The sequence below is a fragment of the Hermetia illucens genome, chromosome 1 (assembly GCF_905115235.1).
Source record: "Hermetia illucens chromosome 1, iHerIll2.2.curated.20191125, whole genome shotgun sequence".
Taxonomy (NCBI): domain Eukaryota; kingdom Metazoa; phylum Arthropoda; class Insecta; order Diptera; family Stratiomyidae; genus Hermetia; species Hermetia illucens.
Genome location: NC_051849.1, coordinates 74,968,027 through 74,989,589, shown reverse-complemented (window position 1 = coordinate 74,989,589; position 21,563 = coordinate 74,968,027). Strand labels below are relative to the sequence as shown.

Genomic DNA, 21,563 nt, shown 5'->3' with positions numbered 1-21,563 from the left:
ACGCAACTGTAACTATCTCGTTTCTGGAAAAGTTGGATGCAAAAAACTGTGATACTCCTCCTTAAAAGGTACTTTCTTCATGTGGACTTCCCTACTGGTCTACGCAATTTTTATCATCCTTACTGACATCAGCGGAAAGCATTTCTTAATATACGTATGTATTTATTAGGCTCCAAATCTATCACGCACGACAGCTTAGGTTCCTAGAATTCATTTCGTAGAATAGTTTTCGGTGTAGCCTACTTTGTTTTCCTTTTGCGTGCAATTAATACTTGGATTTACCATGTGGGTTATCCTCTTTGTAAAAAATGATAGAATAATCCAAAAGTAATTGAAGACCTGGATTCATCCACTCTCTGGTGCGAAACCTCAACTTCTGTTTCGAATATTTAAACGATGTTCTGGTCGCATCTTCCTCTGAGTCAGAGCATTTAGACCACCTCGAGTGGATTTTTCAACGTTTCATTAAAACCGGCTTTGTAGCTAATGTTTAAAAATGCAATTTCCTACAATCGCAGATGAGATTCATCGGTCACCTGGTTACCTTTGAAGAAACCAACCCGACCCAATCAAGGCGCAAGCGATTTCGAGGTTTCCACTTTCGAAAACTGAAAAGGTTCCTGGGCAAGTTAAACTTTTTCGTATTCGGCGATACCTCAGACATTGTCGTAGGTGCTGCTCTTCACCAAAAAGTGGACCAAATCTGGCAGCCGTTAAGCTTCTTCTTCAAACAGCTGAATCCCGCTCAATGGAACTACAACGCCTATGACCGTGGGTTATTAGAAGCGTACCTTGCAATTAAATACTTCCGGTATTCCTTTGAAGGCACGCCATTCACATTATTCACGGATCATAAGCCACTCACTTTCGGTTTGAAGCAAAAGTCCGACAGTCATTTCACTTCCGACATGCTGACGGTTTGTCACGTCCTCCGGAGTTTAGGATTCCCACCACCTTCGATTTTTCGGCAAGCGCTCAGGCACAGAAGGACGATTTCCGAAAGTAGGTGTTTCGCGCCGTTCTCCATCTGGCGCATCCAAGCATTCGGGCAGCGAATGGGTTAGTCAACCCAAAGTATTTCTGGCGTGGAAGACGGCAAAACGTGTGAGGAAAGAGGTTCACCTCGATTTCATTGCCACTTGGCGAGACTTCAGGTATTGCCTTACAATCACCGATAGGTTTACGCCCTGTCCTGAGGCGATAACTTTGAAAGACATTACTGCAACTTGTACTTATGCCCCCTGTTAAGAGTGGATACCACGCTTTGGGATCCCGGCACTTATAATCACAGACCGGGGAATGCCGTTTGAGTCCTTTCTTTTCTCAGGGAGGTCAAAATCTTCAGCTTCAAACGCCACCGGACAGCCATATATCACCTGCAGTCCAATGGGATGCTCGAAAGGTGACACAGGACGCTGAAGGCTGCTATAATGGCCGAAGGCAACCCGTCTAGTTTACACGTCCCGCAACTCTTTCTTTTTTCCCTCCGGGGAGCCAATCAGGAAGAATTTGCTGCAGGTCCCGCGGAGCTGGTATACGAAGAGAAGCTGATGCTCCTCAGCGACTATGTTCTCGATGTCAGGTCGGGATTCAACACTACCGGCTTATCGCATCTGCTCAGGAACGCAATGCCGAAGTTGAAGGCGTCAGCAACCATGCGGAAACTGTGACGTGCCCAGAAATCTCGAATCATGCACGAATTTTTTAATTAAGAACCTCTTGGAAGCCGCTGCAGCCACCCTATCATATTATTATAGCCTCAACGTCGGGAACACGGTAAAGAAGGTCTCCTCGACTAAAGCCCTTCTTCCAGCGAAATGCAATCAGGAGCAGCGGCCCCCGACGCATCCATTTTGACTTGTGGCAACCGAGTTGAGAGGCCGTGCGTATGGTTTCTCACTGAAACCTTTGGTTTCAGCTGGGGATGGAGTGTTTTTTTATAGGAGTGAGCAATTTGCGTGTCGAACACACGCAAGTGCTAATCGCGGTGGCTATGATATCGAACAACGATTTTTGACGGCGACAATCAGGAATGAGTCAGGACAGAGAGGGGAGCTTATAAAATGTTATAAAAAATTTAAATTTATCTCTTGGTTCAATATATTGTTCTAATTGTCTTTTCTGCAAGATTAATCCTTTTGATTAACATTTACGTAATAAGCTACTTTGGTCGGATGAATAATTATGTATTGTAAAAACCCCTAAATGAGCAATGCCAATGAGATACCCTCATCCGAAACAATCTCGAATGAAAAGTTGCAGGGTCTAAATAACTGTGTTGATTAGAGGGCAGGCAGGCGGCGCGAGATCTTGGGCTGCACATCAATGAAGGCAAGATAAAATATATGGTGGCAACGTCAGCATCAAAAACCAACCAACCAACAAGATCAAACCTCACTGGTCAAACGAGAAGAATAAGGATAGGAGACTACAACTTTGAGACCGTTGATAATTTCTCCTATCTGGGGTTGAAAATCACAACCGATAACAGTTATGACTATGAAATCCACGCACGGGTGTTGGCAGCCAACAGAGTCTGTTTCAGCTTACAAAAACTATTCCGCTCGGAACATCTCACCATAGGGTCAAAGCACAAGACAATGATTTTGCCAGTCCTCATGTTTTCCTCGGAGACTTGGGTTCTTAGCAAGCAAAATTGCGAACTCTTGGCCGCGTTCGAGAGAAAAATCCTTCGAAGAATTTTTGGCCCTCTACATGAGGATGGAAGATTCCATAGCCTACATAACAACGAAATCTATGAACAATACCATGACCGTCCGGTTGTGGATAATCCGGCTCAATAGGTTACGGTGGGCATGTCACTTAATCCGTATGGATGAGGATGATCCAGTCCGGAAAGTCTATAAGGGCAATATCTATGGTAGAAAAAGAAGACGAGGCAGACCCTGCTTAAGATGGAGCGATGGCGTAGGTCAGGACGCCAGACAGCTTTTAGGTATATCGAATTGGTGGACCTCGGCGCAAAACCGGGATGTCTGGAGTTCCTTATTAAGGCATGCCTAGACCGGATGCCGGTTGTTGCGCCGTTGATGATGATGAATATTAAGGGAGGATGACAACTTCTTTGCTGACTATACTACGCAGTGAAGTCCGCTATCCCGTAATTGGCTACAAATGACTTATCCAAGAAACGCGTTGCGTGGACACTAGAGGAGGAGCATAGGTTTCTTAGGAAGTTAGGAACGAAAGTGAAACACATATTCTGAAGTTTTTCTCTTGAAAATTAACATTTCCAAACGGTTGCTAAAACCACGATATATTGGGAATTGAAGTTGTATAATAAAATATTTGAGTATGATATATCCCATAACCGCAGTGAAAATTACAGTAGTAGTAGAAAACGTTTTGTGGCGGTGCAAATTACATCAAGACGCTTGCCTGGAATTACATCTTTTAATTACTTTTCTTTTCTACCGAAGTGATCTATGTATATATTCCCTGAAAGTTGATGTTCCAATTAAATATATAAACATGGCTTTCATTGAATTTTTGCGGTCAAGCACCAGCCTCACCTGTTAATTCCTAAAGTTTAAACAGAATAATCTACAATAGTCTCTTGAAACTAACTAAATTGGAATTTTATTTTTAGTTGTCGCTAACCGAAATGGGTTGACGTTACACTCCGATAGTGAAGACGGTTCTGGGTTGCGATATTTTTCGTAAGTATTCCTTTTAAAGCATATGTAAATATTTTAGTATAACAGCATTTTTTGCGCTCATAAATCCAGTTGGAAGCATGGGGATCCCTTGGCTTCTGTACTTCCCACCACTCCATTAGGAGAGTAAATCAATTCCACTGCACAGAGTGTGGTTTCTTTTGAAATTACCATTGAAAAAAAGCGAAAATTTTCCAATTTAAAATTTTGACTGCTCATTTATTATCTATATCTCCTTCAAATTTTCCAAAACGATGTCCTATATTATGGCATATGCTAATAGTTTTACACTTCTTGGGTGAACGTAATGAGGGTTTTCCGGTAAATTTTTAAACCATAGTAATCTACTATTATTGCTTTTATTTGGACCGATGTCGAAACGGGATGTGTTTTGAGGCCCAGATTTCATATAGATGCATCAATGTGGTTTTACACGTTTCGAGGCCTCGCTCCAATATGTTTCATCTAATATCAGAAATAAGATCAGTTTCAAAAAGTACTAATTGAGCCCATTCATTTGATATCACATGACTACATTCTGCGAAAAAATTTTACAACCCCATTTTTGCATGGATGGGCAGTCCCCCTTCAAAATCAACACAAAATGGCGCCACCCGCTGCATGTAAATGGACACATGTTCTCATCAAATTTCTTGACCATCCGCTCTGCCTTTTTCGATTAAATCGGGTGTGGCGGACGGACAGAGAGGCAAAAATTTAAATTTTAATAAGGTTTTGTTGTTGTTGAGCGCAATGCTGACCACATTGCCTCCTACAGTGTACTGTAGTGTACTGTTACGGTCTTGAATGAAGTGCTCTAATACACTTCAAGGCCCTGATCCAATATAGATTGTAGCGCCAACGATTATTACGGCACCCGTGTTGAAACGCAACACCACGCCGAGGCCTGAAGGTCTCTTCTCGCTTGAGCATCACCAATAGCCTCGAACCGCAAACAACCGAGCTGTACTCATATACGACAGGAATTCTCCCGAAGTATAAGAGTCCAGGGGCTACCCCGGTTCTCATGGTACCATTATACCCCTGGTAAGGTTTCGTGACCGAAGCCACTTCAGATGAGTCCCCGTGCAGACTCGGGTCTGATCGCCCTAATTAGGCCTTGGAGCATTCGCCTACTGCATCACGGCCGGCAAGCCAATGCGATACAGCGGTTCCCGGTGCCACCACGCGGAGGTTCTCCTCGGCCACATGGTTTTGGTTCAGTCGACAGGGTTGCCGTCCCGTCTTCCTCCGGCGGATTGGGGCATAACTATTGATGTGTAAATATGTCTTCATGCACTTTCCTTTTTTGACCGTGCATGTGCAAGTGTTTGCCCATCTCGGTTGCGTGGGCCATAATGGCTATGGGAAGGATACCCAGAAAATAAAACCACTATGGAAAACGTGAGAAAGAGGAAACTTATGGTGCAGGGGCTCGGAACCCTAGTACAGGCGGCTTTTTGGAGTGAACAAGCGGGACATCCATTATCGATATCCTTTGACCGCAGTGCCTCAGTGGTGAACAACTTGGCCACTGTGGCACCTAATGCTACAAGTGTTTTAGATTTGGAACAGGAGGTGTTCAAGCGAAGTATCGCTCTATCAATAACACCAGTAACAAAATCGAAGAAAGATGAGTTAAAAGCAGTTTGCTGGACGACAAAAACCGTAACAACACCCACCGCATATATTCAAGAGCGACAGGAGGAGGTGTGCCTGTACCAAGAAAAGGACTCATTCCAGGGAAGTGCGTCATTTCTGAGATTTCCACCAATGCCAAAGATCATAGAAGATAGAGCGGAGGGAAGGCCAATGCATTCCAATGGTGAAGGACTTTTTAAAAACAAAAATGCGATTATGACTCATGGAAAGTAGAGCCCTGATCCGGAAGAATTACCCTTCGCACAGCTTGACGCAAAAATAGTTTAGCTGTCCGAGTACATCAAGTGTAAGCACAACGTGCACCAAGCCATAAAAGATATGGTAAGAACTATTAGACTGCTAAATCGCAGCAGAAAGAACGAAATCCAAGGTCAAGTTGCAGCCTGCTGCCCCAACGGTGTTACAGGTGACTCAAGTGACACCTAATCCTATTTGGGAAAAAGATGTGGATCCTCTGGGAAATCAGCATGGGTCTAAGCGGAAAAAGGCATATTAATAGTTTTGTGTGCGGAAAAGAGATGTGGATCCTCTTGGATGTCAGCAGGCGCCTAAACGGAAAAAAGGCATACTAGTAGTTTCGAAAAACGAAGCTAGAAGCTCTCGAAGAGAGAAAGTAGATGCCTCAAGTGCAAGCTGCATCAATCGAATCGGCAAAAACCAAGGGGAACGAAAACGGTGGATGTATCATCCATGAGAGCATAGATGACCCCGAACCATAACATCTTACGCTACCCTCAGGAATGTCAGAGATGAATTAATACCAAGGTAGTTAATAACAAGTCGGAAAACCGGAAGCTCGTGCTTCGGGTATAAAGGTTTTGTGTTCATCTTATCTAAGAAATTTCAACGCACATTTTTCTACCCGTATACAACTACAAAACTACGAGACATACGTACATATTACAGCCGTAGATGTTACGCTCACCCTAAACAAACAAATTGCCTATTTTCGAATACTGTACACATATAGGCACGTATATAAATTGATCGTACCCATATTTCCGATTTACTTCTTATATCTATCTGAATTAGGCTCCACCCGCAAAGTTCATTACCACGCATATACTATATACCTACATACACACATGTCTCGTTGAAATAATTGATATTCATATACAAATGATTAAAGAACTAAAACAAAATAATTCTTTTCCACCCAATTCACACTAACTTACCTCGTTGTGGTGTTGACGAATCGATATGTGATGATGATATCATGCAGGTTGTAGGCTGCACGAAATTCACAAAAAATTGAAAAGTTTTACCCCCTATAACTTTGTTAGTAATGGTTGGATTTTCTTCAAACTTGACCAAATTGTGCATTATATTCTTCATTATACCCATGCCAAATTTTGTACTTCTGGGACGAACATAAGGGGGGTGCCGGGTAAATTTCTAAAATGTGGAAATATACTATTATTAACTTTATTTGTGCAGATATCGGAACGGGATATATTTTGAGGCCTAGATTTTGTAGAGATGCACTATTGAGATTTTTTTCAGATTTTTCGGTTGGATAGGTTCTGAGAACGAGACCTGTTACACTTTTTGGGGGTCATATTTTGAGCCCTCACTCCCCTATGTTTCACCCAATATCAAATATTGAACCAGTTTTGAAAAGTACTAATTGAGACCTTTCATTTAATACCCCACGTGGCCACATTTAATGAAAAAACATTTTGCATCCTCCTTTCACATGTATGGGGATCCCCTTTTAACTTAACACAAAATGGCGTCAGTTGCTGCATGTAAAGGGAACGGCAGATCACATACTCCTACCAATTTTCGTGATAATCGGTTCAGCCGTTTCCGAATAAATCGGCTGTGACAGACAGACAGACAAACAAACAGACAGACAGACAGACAGACAGGCAGACAGACGGACAGACAGACATCGAATCGATTCTAATTTGTTTCACACAAAACCTTAAAAAGGCGAAGAAAAAATCAACAAGGGCAATTTGTCCTACGCGGCGATATTGAAAAAGTCAAAGCTGACCCCAACCTAAAAGATCTAGGCGGAAATTTCTGCAAGATTCGAAGGATCCAGAAGGGTGACCTCATGTTTGAGCTGAAAACGTCCAGCTTGGGAAAAACTGATGGCTTTCGAACGCAAGTTAAGAATTCACTGGAGGAGAATTTCACAGTACGGGCCCAAAAACATGAGGTCTTTATACAGTACAAGGATCTCGATGAAGTGACATCTAAAGAAGACATTTGCTGTGCCATGAAGGAACAGTTCAATTTGAAGGAACTTGTTGAGAAATCTATTGCGAGTTTGTGAAAAGCCCACGGCAATATCTAAAGGCCAAATAACGATTACCAGTGAACACAACGTAGAAGTCACTCGCGGCCGGGAAGGTTCGAATCGGATGGGTCGCTTGCCGTTTGAGAGAGAAAATTGCTTTAAGGCATCAGCGACATTGATCTGTCCGATCGATACAGAGGTCTGGGGATGCCATATTGCATGGAAGGACGGGATAACGGGCATATTACTGGAAGTGGAAAATGCCCAGAATTTAGGAAGGTGATGACTTCGATGAGAAAATGAGGTTTATTCAAATAAACCTTATTTAGAGGTGTTGCTAGATCAACCTAACAAAGCAGCCGCATCTACGAAAAGAGCTGTCCATGTGGACCAATGCATCACCAAAACATGTGACGTGTCCATGCCTAGGAGGTGTTCATTCTCAAACGAGGGGATAGTTGCTGCACCATGGAAGTTTCAGTAGTTAGTGATACTGCCTTAGGTTGATAGCCTCCAGCTGAGCAAACAGACTAGAGACCTTTACGTTTTTTGACAAATGCTAGACCGAGTAATCTACAATAGATTACTTCCGGTTGTTGATAGTCAGGAAGGCCTCTCAGATCGACAGTATGGATTCCGTAAAGCCTGGTCAACCATTGCAGTCATCAAAATGGTTATTGGTTTGGCCGAAGATCCAATTCAACGAAGGGGTAGTACAAGCAAATATAGCGTGGCGGTGACTATAAACGTTCGAAATGCATTCAACTCGGCCAATTGGAACGTAATACAGGAATCTCTGGGTAAGATTTTTATTTCCGCTTATCTCGAAGCTATCGTCGACAGCTATTTACAAGAAAGGGGGCTGGGGTATAATACCGACGACTATAGAAGGTGTCACACAAGGTTTCATACTGGGCCCAATGTAGTGGAACGTCATGTACAACGGCGGTTGGCTAGAGAATTCTGATCAAACGCTTTCTAAGGAAAAACGAAAGCAATCACTTTTACCCAGCGCTGTAATTCAAATTGACAACCATATTATCAAGCCGGTCATCAAATACTTGTGAGATGGGAAGCTCAGCTATAGATAACACGTGCAGTTGGCTTGTGAGCATCCACTGCAAGTGTGGCCCTGGCAAGAATGATACCGAACATGGGAGGGCTAGGGTAGTGAGTTCAATACTGCTCTATGCATCTCTAGGTTGGAGAAAAGCAATGCAGCTCACACTTAACACTAACAAACTGAGTGCAGTCTACAGAAGTGCTTTGTTTTCAGGACTTTCTCAGATGATGCAGCATTCGTCTTTTTGGGAATGACGCCGATTGATATCTTGGCAGATGAGATGACGAACATATACGATGCGAAATCTATCAAGAAGAGCGCCGAAAGGTAGGGATCTCTAAATAGATGGCAACGAGTTGGAAGCGCTCGGTGAAGGGTTAGTGAACAGACAAGCTGATCCCTGCTACCAAGGAGTGGTTTGAGATACAGTACCGTGAGATTAATTATAATCTTACCCAGTTTCTCACCAACGTCGCCAATACCTATACAGTTTTAAACAGAATACCTGATGGAGTCTCAGAGGACCCAGAGCACATATTCTTCCACTCTCCTGAATTTGTGAAAGAAAGGAAGAACCCAAAGGAGACTCTACGTGAGATGTTCGTACCAGAAAATCTGGTGCGATCAACGCATCTATCGACAGCAAACTACGAAAAACAGAGGAGACGAGAAAAGCGCGGTTACGTACAACGGGGTAGAGAAAACGTGACGAAGTTAGATTGAGCTGACTCCGCTCCGTGATGTAACACTAGATGGTGGTTCTCCGGGGCATGGAGGGAAGTGGTTTTAGTGGATTAAAATTTCACAGGCTGGCTTTTGAAGATTTCCACCTCCTCAAAAAAAAGACAGACAGTAAACCGCTTTTATCATCATTTATCATTTGTTTTCAATAAAGCCGAGTTTATAAAAGCTTCTTGTTTTCGTGTGACTATAGAAATCATCTTTATTCTACTCATCTACTTTTCCGGGAGGTGCACGCACATTCGTATGCAAGTTTTCAAAAACTCGGCTCGTATTTGAGTTTTACTCACCGATTTAGTGAGTATAGTGAGGCTTTGGTAACTTGATGGGCAATAAAATCTCCCCAAACTCTCTGTTTCAAAGGCGCATCTTAATTGGAATTTGTGGCTTATTCGAATAGGTGATTGAGTTCTAAAAGATGTGTACAAGACTCAAAATTATTAAAATTGAACAGGTTAATTTATAAACAGTGTAGTGGTTGTATGCGTTGAAGTAAATGGGTGGAAGGTTTACCTTCGAGTTGGATATTGATAGAGTCATAACAAGGCATTTCGCTGTTGATTAAGAATATAGCTTGGTATACTCGTTACTATCATTGTTACATTACCCAGCGTTTATGGTCAAGTTAGTAAGACCATCTTTTCTGAGAATATCCAACTTGACCATCTTTTCTAATAAGATACAAGCGGTTACGCCAAGTGCTCGTCAACTTGTGCTCAAGGTATGGAACAGCGAATCAATACCTGACGATTGGCAACGAGGCATTATCTGTCTTATACATAAAAAGGGAGATATCACACAGTGCAGCAATTATAGAGGTATCACGTTGCTGAGTACCCTCTAAAAGATATTCTCCTCTATCTTGCTAGGCCGGATAGCCCCATATGCCCAGAATATCATTGGCCCATTCCAAAGAGGCTTCACTCCAGGCAAATCAGCAACAGATTAGATTTTCTTCCACCGGCAAGCAATAGAAAAACTGTTGGAATATGGACAACAGTTCCACCATCTACTCACCAACTTTAAAGCCGCCTATAAAAGCATAGCCAGGGTAAAAATGAGCACGGCCATGAGCGAGTTCGGTATCACGAGGAAATTGATAAAACTGACTAGGCTGACCCTGACCAATGTGCGGGGCCAGATAAAAGCAACAGGATCACTCTCAAGACCATTCGACATCAACAATGGTCTAGGACAAGGGGATGCCCTATCATGCGCCCTCTTTAACCTGGCCCTCGAGAAAGTGATCTGTGATGCCGAGGTAAATGCAAGAGGTACGATCCTCTTCAAGTCCACCCAACTACTGGCCTATGCTGACGATATCGACATCATGAGAAAAACGACCTGAGACGTACAAACTGCCTTCATCCAGATCGAGCAGGCGGCGCGAGATCTTGGGCTGCGCATCAATGAAGGCAAAACAAAATATATGATGGCAACATCAGCACCGAAATACAACAACATCAAATCGCACTGGTCAAACGGAAAGAATAAAGATAGACTACAACTTTGAGACCGTTGATAATTTCTCCTATCTAGGGTCGAAAATAACAACCGATAACAGCTACGATGCTGAATGCCGCGCACGGTTGTTGTCAGCCAACCGAGCCTATTACGGCTTACGGTTCCGCTCGAAACGTCTCACCATAGGGTCAAAGCTCTTAATGTACAAGACTATGATCTTGCCAGTCATTATGTATTTCTCGGAGACCTGGGTTCTTAGCAAAAAAAACTGCGAACTCTTGGCCGCGTTTTGAGAGAAGTATCCTCCGATGAATTTTTGGCCTCCTACATGAGGATGGACGATTTCGTAGCCTACATAACGACGAAATCTATGAGCGATACCATGACCATCCGGTTGCGGATAAAATCCTGCTCAATAGGTTACGGTGGGCATGTCACTTAATCGGTATGGATTAGGATATCCACCCCGGAAAGTCTATAAGGGCAATATCTATGGTAGACAAAGAAGACGAGGCAGACCCTGCCTAAGATGGAGCGATGGCGTAGGTCAGGACGCCAGACAGCTTGTGGGGATATCGAATTGGTGAACCTCGGCGCAAAACCGGGTGTCTGGAGTTCCTTAGTAAGGCAGACCTAGACCGGATGCCGGTTGTTCCGCCGTTGATGATGATGATGATGATGATGATACAGGCAGAATAAAATTAAGAGGCCGAGTGTATTAAGTTTGCAATAGCCTTCCTATGTATTACTCCTAATTCACCTGAAGTTGCACTTACTGATCCGTGATCGTTCTAGATCCAGCCGTATCGTCAAGTTTATAGGTATGGAATAGCAATTTATATTAACTAATTGTGTAGAATGTTATTAGACGGACCCTTACTTCTTTGTTTAAAACGACGGTACTTTCGAAATTCGAAACCAGTAGTAGACATCATACACTAGATTATGCTTACTTTAATTTTTTCTAAATTTTGGCATTCTCAACTTGCAACACTTTGATCTATACGAAGAATTTCATTGAAATGAATATATTGGCAATTTATTTACGTTTTCGAAAAGATAAAATAATGGTTGCTTTCTTTAATTTTCAGAAACGCATACTGGACGGAAGCGCCTTCACCTAAGATTCAGAATCCAAGTGTAATGCAACTAGTCTCGAAGAGCGAAGTCGGCTCCAAAATGTACAAATACACATTAAAACTAATTGGAAGGCCGACCAAATATCGACTAATGATTGCCGCTAATAATGGTGGTATGTTGACGGATTGGTCTTTTGCATCTCAAAGTCCACCACCCAATACTCTAAAACAACAAAATGTTTATATACAATTTGGAAAAGATAGTCTGCCTTACACATTCTCATTAACGTTGAGGGTAAGATATAACAAATGCTGGCGGTACAACATATGTCAAACGATTGACTTTCTTTCAGGTTGTGGATAGTTCCAAGAATGCTCTGTCGATTGGATTAGTGACTGTTTATTCAGAAATGAACGAGTACACAGAAGATTTTAGAGACTTTGTGCATTCTTTCCCCATTTGGACTTCTGTACAAAGTGCGCGGGAGAGTTATGATTGGTACATATTTTAAGCAAAAAATGAAAAATAAATTATTTTAATAGAATGCACGCAGTTTAAAAAATGGATTTATAAAATTTTCCAGGCTGGCTTTTGCTTGCTACAAATTTTTTCATAAAATGTGAAAAATTGGTGGCGTGGGGTCACTGAGACTTCCAAAAATAAGCAAAAAATGGGGTTTTAATCAGCATGAAACACAAAACGATAAAAAAATATCGCCAAAAAATAACAAAATGGCGGCGATTTTTCAAATTTTTCCGTACCAAAAACCTGATGTAAATCAAAATGTTTAGCACCAATCTCCGTCTCCAAGATTCATTCTATTCCCTTGAACCTCTATAATAACATATTAAAATTTCAAAGCAACTAACCAAGTGGTTTTTTTAACCTTCAACGCCAACTCAAAAAACGCTGAGTTGAGAAAAGCGCGTTTAAAAATTTATTACAGTATTGACAGTAGTGACTTTTTTGTACACATGCCGAATCATAACCGGTAAAACCAGTTTCCAAAGCGTTCTCTTCTATTTGTACAACATGCTAACAAAACGAGAATGTGCAACATAAGTATCTTAATAAAATAGACGTTGTGAAGAGGAAAGCACGTAAAAGGCTCAAAATGCGGCTTTGACTCGCCGCACTATATACACTGGCTATTCATTTTTCAAATGAAATGTGGCTTTCATATTCTTACCACGCATTTCGTGGTTCGTAAATCATTAATAAAAAAAATTTTTTTTACAAAAATTGAACCCGTCATAATTGTCCTAAATTTTCCATAATAAGCCATTGGAAAGGCATTGGAAAGGTAACATAATGATTGAACTTTTATCAAGTTTACAGGTTTGTTGGTCAAAAAAGTACCGTTACAACAATGAATACTGAAATTTAGATAAACAAGTCGGAAAACCGGAAGCTGGGCGCTTCAAGTATGAAAGGTTTTGTTTGCTTCTTCTGTGAGTATATTTGTGTGTAAAACTATCCAATTTGTACGTAGCCCGTTATGTATATGCATTTAGCATGTCTGACTACCCACATTATAGGTATAGTAGATTAATGGTCAGTTAAGGTTTCATAGCTACAAATCGCATTCTACTTTTCAAATGCGTTTTTCTCCAAACTGTATATTGAAAATCTGCTGCCACTATAGCCCAAAATCTACCCAACGAAATTCTTTGAAATTTTCAGGGCTTATTCACAACATATTTCTACGGTCCGCAAACTAGGATAATTACCATTCATGTGGTAGTTAAAAAAACGTGAAAATTCACAAAAAAAAAGTTTAACTTTATCTTTATCGAGTACTTCACTAAACATTTCTAAAAAAAGTGAAAAGAAACTGGAATGAAATGGGATGACCCACTTAAGCTTTTCTCGAAATTCCCAATACTACCAGAGAGTATGCAAAGTTTCCCAAAACATTCTTCCGCCCTCTGGCCTCGCACTTAGACTCCCAATCAACAAAGCATTTGAAAGGTGTAATTCTCGTCTACACGACTGACTATGAATTAACCTCTTTTCCCCTAAATACTCCATATTGACGGAGATACGAGCGTTTAAATCTTTTCAAAAAATTGCTCCGCCTTCCGGGATTTTTACACCACCTGGATCCCTTCCAGTCTATATACCACTTTGCTGACCACGTGATTGAATTGTGCTTTAGTTTTCCTAAAGATTCCTCCACTTCGAGATTGTTTTTCCGCCACTTGGAATGCCACACCTATCTACCATTTTGCAGGTCAAATGCGCCTCCAAACTAACGATCACGAATTAAGCACCTTTTCCCGAAGTTGGCAATATTAACGGAGCCTCAGCCTATTACCATTTTGCTGGTCTAAATCTCCTCAATACTAGCGTCTTGAGTTTCGCAGGAGATTCCTCCATTTCTCGGCCATTTTTACGCCACCTGGACTCCCCAAACGATCCAGTCATCACGGATTAAGTTCCTTTTCTGGAAAATCTCAATATGAGTGGAAACACGAGCGTTTAAAATTTTTCCTTAGATTCCTAAATTTTGCAGCCATCTTTGCGTCACCCGAACCCCGAACCTACATAGCACTTTGCAGGTCTAATTTTCCTCTACATCAGTCATCCCGGATTAAGGTCCTTTTTCCAAAATTCTCAATATTAACGGAGATACGAGCGTCTACAGTTTTTCATTAGACTCCTCCATTTCTCTGCCATTTTACGTCACCTTGACCCTCAACATATACACCATTTGGCAGGCCTGATTCTCCTCTATACTAGTTATCATAAATTAAGCTCCTTTTCTCGAAATTATCAATATTAACGGAGATAAGAGCGTTTTAAATTTTTCAAAAGATTCCTCCATATTTCGGCAATTTTTGCGTCACCTCTCCCAACCTACATATCATTTCGCCGGTCTAATTCTCCTTTATACCAGTGATCACGAATTAAGCTCCTTTTCTCGAGGTCCTCAATATTAACGGAAATACGAAGGCTTAAAGTTTTGCAGAAGACAACCTACATATCATTTTCCAAGTATAATTCTCCTCAAAGGGTCAAAGGGTAGTATAGGTCCCAGGGCGAAACCTGGATTGGTACCCGCAGAGCATAAAACTTGGGAAAGGCCTGCTGAACCAACACCAACAGCCCTACTACCAAACCCTATCTCCACCTCCACGTGGTGATCACTGGCAACTCTTTCTTAGCGGAAACCTGCAGAAGAAGAAGGATGAAGGCGAGTCTCCCGCGCCTGAAAACGGGACAAATTGTACCAACTGGTCTTCCAGGTTGGGGGTCGGGTAGGGCTGACAACCCTACACGGAAAACCGATGTTACCAAGCCAGGAAAGAGCCTCGGACAGGATGGATCTTACAACGACGAACCCGGCAACAACAACGGATTAACGATTTGCGCATTTTCACATGGAACGTGCGCTCCCTGTACACAGATAAAGCTGATGAGTAGCTAGCCGATACCCTGTTCCTAATATAGAGCTAATAGAACAGCGTTACAAGAGATGCGATGGACAGAGACCGGTTTTCTGGACTAGGGCCGCTACACCATATATTATAGTGGCCATCCAGTAAACTCGGAATGGATTTCTTAGTCAGCCAAAAAAATGAAACCTGCTGTTATCGGCTTTGAAAACATAAGCGAACGGCTATGCACTCTGCGCTTCCGAGGCAAGTTTAGAAATATAAGCCTCATTAACGTTCACGCCCCTACAGAGGCGACTACAGAGTCGGAGGAGTCTACAGTAGACCGAACCCTCAAGCCTGCCCCAGATATGATATTAAAATCATACTTGGGGATTTTAACAGCCAAGCAGGGAAGGAGCCCGATTCAGACGATACGTTGGCTCCCATAGCTTACACCAAAATACAAATGATAACGGACTGCGGATTATTCAATTAGCAGGGTCACACGAAATGGTTGTTGGAAGTACCTGGTTTGCGCGGAAAGCGGTTTACAAATATACGTAGGCCTCTCCAGACAGGACCACTTTCAACCAAGTTGACCACGTGTTGATCGAACGCCGCCACCTCTCAGCCTTGATGAATGTCAGAACATATAGGGGGCCAATATAGACTCGGATCACTATCTCGTTGGCATGGTGTTCCGAGCTCGAATAACAATACCACCTTGAATCCCCTCTGACAATCAGGTGAGAGTGAACACTGAAGCCATCCACAACACAACCCTCCGCGAAACCTGTAAGAGGGAAATGGATGCCGCAATAACCGCGGTCAACAGAGGACCTGGAGATGAAGCATCAACAAATGCTCTTCACAATCACCTGAAGAACGTTATCATGGATACGGCCACAAACATACTTGGCCCCAGTCGCAAAAGGAATCGGAACGGCAGGTTTGACGATAAATGTAAGCTAGCAATGGAACGGAAGAATGCCGCATACCGAGTAATGTTGCAATCTCAAAGAACGCGGGCAGGCGCAGACACTTATCACGAACTCCGTCGAGCGGAGAAGCGACTTCACAGACGGAAAAGGAAGCCTGGGAGAACCAAGAAGTCTAACTAGAAAAGTACAGGGAGCAACCGCACCAAGCGCGCATGTTTTGCCAACAAGTCAGCAGGATGAAGCCTTATACACCTCGATGCTCATCCTCCCGAGAGAAAGAGGGAAATCTGATTTCCGACAGAATGAGCATGTTGGAGCGATGGGTTGAGTACTTTGATGAGCTACTGCACAACCAGAACATCGAGTTGGAGGTCCCGCCAACTGAAGACGACGGACAAATTCTGCCACCACCAAGTTTAGGAGAAATAGTCCGTATAATTCATATGCTAAAAAATGATAAGTCGCCAGGAGCCGATGTAATTACAGCCGAATTAGTTAAACATGGAGGCGACCAGTTACATCAAGTGGTTCATCAACTTGTGCTCAAAGTATGGGACAACCAATCAATGCCTGAGGATTGGCAACGAGGCATTATCACGTTGCTGAGTACCATCTATAAGATATTCTCCGCTATCTTACTAGGCCGGATAGGCCCATACGCCCAGAACATCATTGGCTCATACCAAAGAAACTTCGCTCCACGCAAATCAGCAACAGATCAGATTTTCTCTCTTTGGTAAGCGATGGAAAAACTGTTTGAACATAGACAACAGTTGCACCATCTCTTCATCGACTTTGAAGCCGCCTATGATAGCATAGCCAGGGTAAAACTGTACACGGCCATAAGAGAGTTCGGTATCCCGGTGAAATTAATAAGACTGACTAGGCTGACCCTAACCAATGTGGGACGTCAGATAAAAGCAGCAGGATCACTCTCGAGAATATTCGACATCAACAATGGTCTAAGACAAGGGGATGACCTATCATTCGTCCTCTTTAACCTGGCCCTCGAGAAAATGATCCGTGATGCTGAGGTAAATGCAAGAGGCACGATCCTCTTTAAGTCCACCCAACTACTGGCTTATGCTGACGATATCGACTTAATGGGAAGAACCACCCTAGACATACAAACTGCCTTCATCCAGATCGAGCAGGCTGCACATCAATGAAGGCAAGAGATATATGGTGGCAACGTCAGCACCGAAGACGAATCAACCAACAACATCAAACCGCACTGGTCAAGCAGGAAAATTGAAAATTTCTCCTAACTCGGGTCGAAAATCACAACCGATAACAGCTACGATGATGAAATCCGCGCACGGTTGTTGTCAGCCAACAAAGCCTATTTCAGCTTACAAAGACTGTTCCGCTCGAAACGTCTCAACATAGCGTCAAGGCACTTCTTGTACAAGACTGTGATCTTGCCAGTCCTCATGTATTTCTCGGAAACTTGGGTTCTTAGCAAGAAAAATTGCGAACTCTTGGCCGCGTTCAAGAAAAGAATCCTCCGAAGAATTTTTGGCCCCCTACATGAGGATGGACGATTCCGTAGCCTACACAATGACGAAATTTATGAGCGATACCATGACCGTCAGGTGGTGGATAAAATCCGGCTCAATAGGTTACGGTGGGCGGGTCACTTCATTCGTATGGATGAGAATGATCCCACCCGGAAAGTCTATAAGGGCAATATCTCTGGTAGAAAAAGAAGACGCCAGACAGCTTTTAGGGATATCGAATTGGTGGACCTCGGGGCAAAACGGGAATGTCTGGAGTTCCTTATTAAGGCAGGTCTAGACCCGATACCGGTTGTTGCGCCGTTGATGATGATGAATTCTCCTCTATTCCAGTGATCACGAATTAAGCTCCTTTTCTCGAAACCCTTAATATTAACGGAGATACGAGCGTTTAAAAATTTCAGAAGATTCCTCCATTTTTCGGCGATTTTCCTACCATTTTTACGTCACCTGGACTCCCAACCTACATACCATTGCGCAGGTCTAGTTCTCCTCTATACCAGTGATCACGAATTAAGCTCCTTTCCTCGAAATTCTCGATATTAACGGAGATACGAGCGGTTGAAGCTTTTCAGAAGATTCCTCCATTTCTCGGCCATTTTTACGCCCCTGGACCCGCTAGCCTATATACCATTTTGCAGATCTAATTCTCTTCTATTGTAGCCATCACGAGTTAAGCTGCCATTGCGGGCCTAATTCTCCTCTATGCCAGTGATGACGGATTGAGATCCTTTTTCCGAAATTCTCAATAATAACGAAGACAAGATTTCTCTTTTTTCGGCGAATTTGACGCCTCCTGGATCCCCAACCTATATTCCATTTCGCAGGTCTAATTCTCCTCTATTCTAGTGATCACGAGTTATGCTCTTTTTCTCGAAATACTCAATACTCAGTTTTTCAGAAGATTCCTTCATTTTTAGACCATTTTTACGACTCCTGGACCCCCAACCTGCATACCATTTTACAGGTCCAGTTCTCCTCTATACCAGTGATCACGGATCAAGCTTCTTCTTTCGAAATTGTCAGCATTAACGGAGATACGAGCGTTTAAAATGTTTGAGAAGATTCCTCCATTTTCCTACCGTTTTAACGTCACCTGGACTCCCAACCTACATACCATTTCGCAGGTCTAGTTCTACTCTATACCAGTGATCACGGATTAAGCTCCTTTTCTCGAAATTCTCAATGTTAATGGAGATACGAGCGTTTTCAGAAGTTTCCTCCATTTTGCGGCCATGTTTGGGCTTCGCGAACCCCCAACCTATATACCATTTTGCAGGTCTAATTCTGCTCTATACTAGTGATCACGAGTTTTCTCGAAATTCTCAATTTTGACGCAGATACGAACGTTTGAATTTCTAAGAAGATTCCTCCATTTTCTACTTAGCTCTCGAGAAGCAGTAACATTCTATTGTATATAACCCGCTCCAGCATTTTCCCCAGGAGACATGAGGTTCTATAAACGGGTGATTGAGGGTTTTGAGGGCTTCTTTATAGGCGCGCTCTTTTCGCCCCTAATCGATTCTGCCTACCGCCCTCTGGGTCATTCGTCAGGTCGATTGAAGGCTGGCCAATTTACAATTTCACCAGTAGTTGGATCTTCTACCAGGGAAGGTGCCTCTCCTAGTCATGGACGCGTCATATGCTTTGTCGAAGCATTGTGCCTAACAGAGAGATCTTTCAGTAGGAGCGCCTGCTTTATTAAGTTGGTCTAACCAAATCTCTATGAAAGTCTGCTCTTCCAATTTTTTTGTAGAAAAGCCTCACATCTTTGTCAATTGCGGGCATGATCAATATGAAACCCAAATGTATCATGTTAGACTTGCGCACATGATACATTTGTGGCGTGTTGCTCGGAATAAGTATTTGTTACTGGATATGCATTTTCCCATCACATGCATATTGAAACCATGCACTTATCTATATTCATTGATTAAATTATCTGGGTGGTCGAGTGAGTTCAAGAATCGGGTTACACGCGACTCATCGACGGATATGCAGGAAAGTGGAGCAAGTTCTTGATCGCCACGCAATAAAATTGTATGATTAATTGTTTTAGTGTTTAAGTCAAATGTATAAAAGTGGATTTTAACTTTGAATAAACGTTCATTATCTCACAAACCACAGTTTGGTTTAGATTGCTACATCTTCGCAGCGGGTACTTGACTTTTGGGCCCTTAGCGAAATCCCCCTTGCGGGCAAAATAATCAAGATCCAGAACTGGCTATAAGGTCCACCATAGAAACAACAAATGTAAGTTTTCTTTGACAGCAAAGATGGTGCCATTCTATTTGCCGCGCAGCCGCTCAGAGATTGGTACTTACCATTATTCCACTTTTAGCAATCATTCTTCCATAACGAAACCTAACTTATTACAATTTCCTAAAATTCAAACAATGTCACGTTGTAAACATATACGCCACCTCTGGAGCCCGTACGCCAGGGTGGCAGTTTATATAAGTCCACTTATAATGACAATTTCCAATTCCGATTCATATGTGGTCTGGTCAAAAAAATCCTGAGCGACCCTGTAATGATTGTAATTTATTTGAACAAACCTCATTTTTTCATTGCCTTCCTGAAATCCAGTCATTAACCACTTCCGGCAATATGGCGACTATCCCATCCCTCCTTTCCTACGCGTGGCAGACATGTGGAATTCCCATTGCACTCGTTGGCGTACGGTTCTTCTAACATAAATTGTTTTTCCAAAACAGTGTAAATTTCCCCTCGTGATGTCACTTCATCGAAATCCTTTCACTGTATGTAGATCTGGTGTTTTCGGGTACGGACTGAAGTAATCTCTCCATTCATCTGCTGGACGTTGGACCTTTTCAACTCGAACATAAGATCCCCTTTCTAGGTTCTGCGGAATGTGTTGACGCTTCCAGTTACATCCGTTAAGGTGGAATCAACTTCGACCTTTTTGGGTAGTTCCACCTAGGACGGATTGCCCTTATTAACTATTAACTATGGCTTCTGGGCGAACTTGTACTTTGTTTTACTTTCCGCCTTTTTGATGCTAAGTAACTCTGTTCCATTCAGGGTTTTCGTTTCCCTTGGGTTTTTCCACTAATGAACTTTCAGTTCCACTTTTCGGAGCTGATTGTATATGTTTTTTTCAGATTTTTTTTATTCATTAGTTTCTAATTGAGGGTCCGTGAAAGAAATGATCACGTTCCAGCCCCTGCACCGTTTTTTTTGCATCAAACGTCACAATGGATGCTCGCTTGGGAAAATACTCATCTTCAGACTTTTCATATGATATCCAGCTGACTATATTCAGTGAAAGAAAATTTTAAAATTTTGCACCTCCTTTTACGTATATGGGGACTCCCCTTAAACTCAATGCGAAACTATGTTACTCACTACATTCAGTGAGGTTCACAGTTTGCACCTTTCTACCGGAATAACCGTTTCTGAGATATTGTAATAGGTGTGAAAGACAGGCAGATATACAGAAATTAAGAGTAGAGAAAATCAATTTTAAAAAGGTTTTTTTTACATAAAACCTTAGAAATTCCAGCACCACATCGTACGGAATATCGGATGTATTGAACATATATACACGATGAGCTGGGTATAAATGGAGCTAGCTACCTTGTACCCAAATATTCTTCTTTTTTTTAAGCCTTTTGCTGTTCGCAAGTCAGGTTGGCTTGTCATGATCGATTGCGTGATTCTGTTCTATTAAAGGCCTGATCTGGATGCAATCGAAAGGACTTCATATCACCGTCCAGCGTATCAAATCACTGTTGGTTCGACCGGCCTTCTGATCGCTTAACATCGA

The 21,563-nt window shown here is 42.4% G+C and overlaps 1 protein-coding gene across 1 annotated transcript in view; it reads left to right on the top strand.

Moving 5' to 3' along the window:
- The window catches only part of LOC119661645 (endoplasmic reticulum metallopeptidase 1-like), a 37,421-nt gene extending 24,940 nt beyond the window's left edge, over window positions 1–12,481 (top strand). Inside the window, exons 11-13 of the mRNA XM_038071077.1 lie at window positions 3,611–3,680; window positions 11,947–12,229; window positions 12,288–12,481. Coding sequence (XP_037927005.1) covers window positions 3,611–3,680; window positions 11,947–12,229; window positions 12,288–12,446 — 512 coding nt within the window. The 3' untranslated portion in view covers window positions 12,447–12,481. The remainder of the gene's footprint in view (window positions 1–3,610; window positions 3,681–11,946; window positions 12,230–12,287) is intronic.
- The last annotated feature ends 9,082 nt before the right edge of the window (window positions 12,482–21,563 follow it).